Here is a 3,723-nt window from a genome sequence, read left to right as displayed (position 1 = left end):
TTCTACCTTTCTTAGAAGAGGCTGCTATTCATTCACCAAACACCATAAGTCAATATCAGTACACTTAATTTATAAATGACCAATTTAAAATCTATCAAATCAAATACTTCTATTCAACCCAGAGACATTCCCTTATACCAACAACAATAAACATCAAAATTAATCGACTCTCACTTCAATTTCATCAACTTGAAAATATAACTAATTTTAGCGAACATCTCCCTTAATGGTAACCAATGGCAACCCAACTCATAAACAACAAACAAATAGAAGTATAAATTCGAACTTTTAAAGATTGAAATAGCAAAAACAACCAATTCATTCATACAAAAATATAATAAAACATAATTATATGTTTGTTTGTTTTTTTTCTACTATATGAATTCCAAACAAAAATTAAACATTACCACCTACCACTAATAAAACCATAAAAAAAAAACATAAAATTGAAATTCTTAGCTTATTCCTTTATCACTCACTCAGAGCGAGAAGCATACCTCTCAACCTTTTCATCATTTAAATTAATCCCAACCATGGCTTCCCCTAATCCACAACTAACCTCAGCCAACATTCCTGGATCACTATAATGTGTAACCGCTTGAACAATAGCTCTAGCCCTCCTACTCGGATCCCCACTTTTGAACACACCCGACCCGACAAACACTCCATCACAACCCAATTGCATCATCAAAGCTGCATCTGCTGGTGTTGCAACTCCACCCGCAGCAAATTGCACAACAGGAAGCCTTCCAAGCTGTTTTGTTTGCATCACCAAATCATAAGGAGCAGAAATCTTCTTTGCAAAGGTAAAAACCTCATCATCATCCATATTACGGAGCACCCGAATATCACCCATTACAGACCTAACATGTCTTACAGCTTCAATAACATTACCTGTCCCCGCTTCTCCTTTGGTTCGGATCATTGCCGCGCCTTCTCGGATCCTCCTAAGCGCTTCACCCAAGTTCCTACATCCACAAACAAATGGAATTTGGAAATTGTGTTTATTGATATGATTTTCATCATCAGCTAAGGTTAAAACCTCGGATTCATCGACATAATCAACCCCAATTGCCTCAAGGATTTGAGCTTCGACGAAATGGCCAATTCGGGCTTTAGCCATAACGGGTATGGTTACAGCCCGTTTGATATCTTTGATGAGTTGCGGATCCGACATACGGGCAACACCGCCTTGAGCCCGAATATCAGCGGGGACTCTTTCGAGGGCCATAACAGCACATGCACCGGCTTCTTCAGCAATTCTGGCTTGTTCGGGTGTGACGACGTCCATAATAACGCCGCCACGAAGCATTTGGGCGAGGCCCACTTTGACAGAGAACGGGGATTTGGTATTTGTTGAGGTTTCGGTTAATGTTCCGTTTCCATATAGGGTTACTACGCCGCTTCCTGACATGATTCTTTTGGGAAAATGAGAAAAGAATCAGGGGAAATGAGGAAGAAAATGAACCCTAAATTGAATTGAGAGGAGAGGAAGAAGGGAATTTATGGGTGGATGGGATGGGATGGGATTTTTTTGGGAGGAGGGGATTTTAGAGAATTGGGAAAGGATTTTTTGTGAATTGTGAGGAGAGGAAAGATGTGTTTGTCGATTTGTTGCAAATGGTGGTTATGTTTACGTAGTACTGTGTGGAAATAGATTTTGCTACAATAAATTAACTTTCCAATTTTTATTTTTCGTTATTTTTATCATTTTATCGTTACTCCTATTTTAAATTAATTTATTAAAATGACTAAAATATCCTTAGACTTAAAAATTTTAAAACTTCTATAAAACACTTTAAACTCACTCAATAACACTTTTATCACTTCAAAAAACACAAAATCTACACATAAAATTAATCGAAGCTAAAGTGCGATTGAACCTAAGAGGAGTCGTTAACAAAAACTCGAGATAATTTCTATTTTAATGTAATTCAAAATGCAAAAAAAAAAAATAAATAAATAAAAAATAAAAATTACCAGTCACACTTTTTGTGCGACTCGACCTAGGCTCAATCACACTTTTTGTGATGTGCGACTCGTCCTAGGCTCAGTTGCACTTTTTGTGCGACTGGTATTTTTTTTTTTTGTTTTTTTTTTTTGCATTTTAAAATTCTTCTTGTTTATTTAATTTATTTTTTAAGTTATTATTATTTAATAAATGTTGTAGTAAATTATTTTATTTTAATATATTATTATATTATGATAATATTATTATAATATAATAATTAGTTTTGAATTTAAATAATTTATTAAAATGTTTAATTATTTTTTAATATAATAACATATTAATTAAAATTTAGTTGTTAATTTTTTTTAATATAATAATTGTTAATAAAATTTTATTTTAAACAAGTTTTAAGTTCATGGGCAAATTCGTAATTTTATTAAAAGGATGGCGATAAAATAAAAAAGGTGACGAAATTTAATACTGCCCTTAACTTTTTTGTTAGCAGTCGGTTTTGGGCGAAACCGTCTCAGAATGAGACGGTCCAAAACAGCAGCCAGCTACATTTAAATAATTTTTAAAAAAAGAAAAAGATTAAATACATAAACTACTAAAATTAAAAACTGAAAAATTTAGGAAACCAATTTCAAAAACCGCCCAAACTCGCGAGAAAAAAAGGAAACAAATCAAACGAGATTTCCTCTTCCAATTTTTCGAAAAAAACTCTGCAATTCTCTCTTTAATTTCACGAAAATCTACATTCAAACTGTAAAAAACCTCAAAATGTCTGCAATGGAAGATCAATTATGCCATTTAAGTGTTCAGTTTCATGATTAACATGTTCAATTCTCTAAATTGAAGTTTGAATGTCTGCAATGGAAGATCAATTATGCCATTTAAGTGTTCAGTGTCATGATTAACATGTTCAATTCTCTAAATTGAAGTTTGAATGTCTGCAATGGAAGATCAATTATGCAAGTGTTCAGTTTCATGATTAACATGTTCAATTATGCCATTTATATATATGCTGCGAAAATATATAAATTGAAGTTTTATATATTTCAATTATTCTTTTACTTTGTTCAAATATGAATTGATGCTGTGCAAATGTTTGCATTCAATGAGAAGATCTTTTTTATATATGTAATTGAATATTATAAGCAAGCAATTGATTTACATTACAAAAACAACAATTGTACATATAAAGTATTCAATTATTTCAATAATTGTGTAAGTTTCAGATAAAACAATTGCAATACAATACGAAGGAAAGATTTGAATTTTCAAAAAAAAAAAAAAAAAGAAGATACCGGTCGCTAACAATGGAGGAAACTGATGCAAGAAGACAGTGCAACGAGACGAAAATGGATGATGAAAATAGGAAACTGAAATTTTGAGAGAGAATATGGAAAGTTTAGTAGAGAAATTTATGAAAGGAAAAAGTATTAATGGTGGTATGCTCAAGAGTCATATCAGGAAAGGAAAGATTTGAATTTCCAAAAAAAAAAAAAAAACAAAAAAGAAACAGAATTCTGGAGGGAAAAGGCGCGCGTGTGTATTACACGCGCCTAACATTGGGCCGACCCCGCTCCCTTCTTAGTATTAACGGTCTCGTCAAGTTTTTGTGTTTTCTTAGTATTTGTTCTTCTCGATTATTTTAGGTCGAGAAACGTCTTTTTGAAGCCTGGCCTATTAAGCAAGGTTATTAAGGATTGAGATTTTATTTAGGATTGTTGAAGGGGTGGGATCGAAATCGGTAAAATCTAATCGTAAGA

At 32.7% G+C, this 3,723-nt stretch overlaps 1 protein-coding gene across 1 annotated transcript; it reads right to left on the bottom strand.

The window, feature by feature from the left end:
- Positions 1 to 301: 301 nt before the first annotated feature.
- Positions 302 to 1,859, bottom strand: LOC130827280 (probable pyridoxal 5'-phosphate synthase subunit PDX1). The gene has a single exon (XM_057692947.1). The coding sequence runs from the start codon at positions 1,412 to 1,414 to the stop codon at positions 476 to 478; it is 939 nt and encodes a 312-aa protein (XP_057548930.1). The 5' UTR covers positions 1,415 to 1,859; the 3' UTR covers positions 302 to 475.
- Between the last annotated feature and the right edge of the window lie 1,864 nt (positions 1,860 to 3,723).

Source organism: Amaranthus tricolor, chromosome 11 (assembly GCF_026212465.1).
Source record: "Amaranthus tricolor cultivar Red isolate AtriRed21 chromosome 11, ASM2621246v1, whole genome shotgun sequence".
Classification (NCBI taxonomy): domain Eukaryota; kingdom Viridiplantae; phylum Streptophyta; class Magnoliopsida; order Caryophyllales; family Amaranthaceae; genus Amaranthus; species Amaranthus tricolor.
This window is presented reverse-complemented; position numbering and strand designations above follow the sequence as displayed.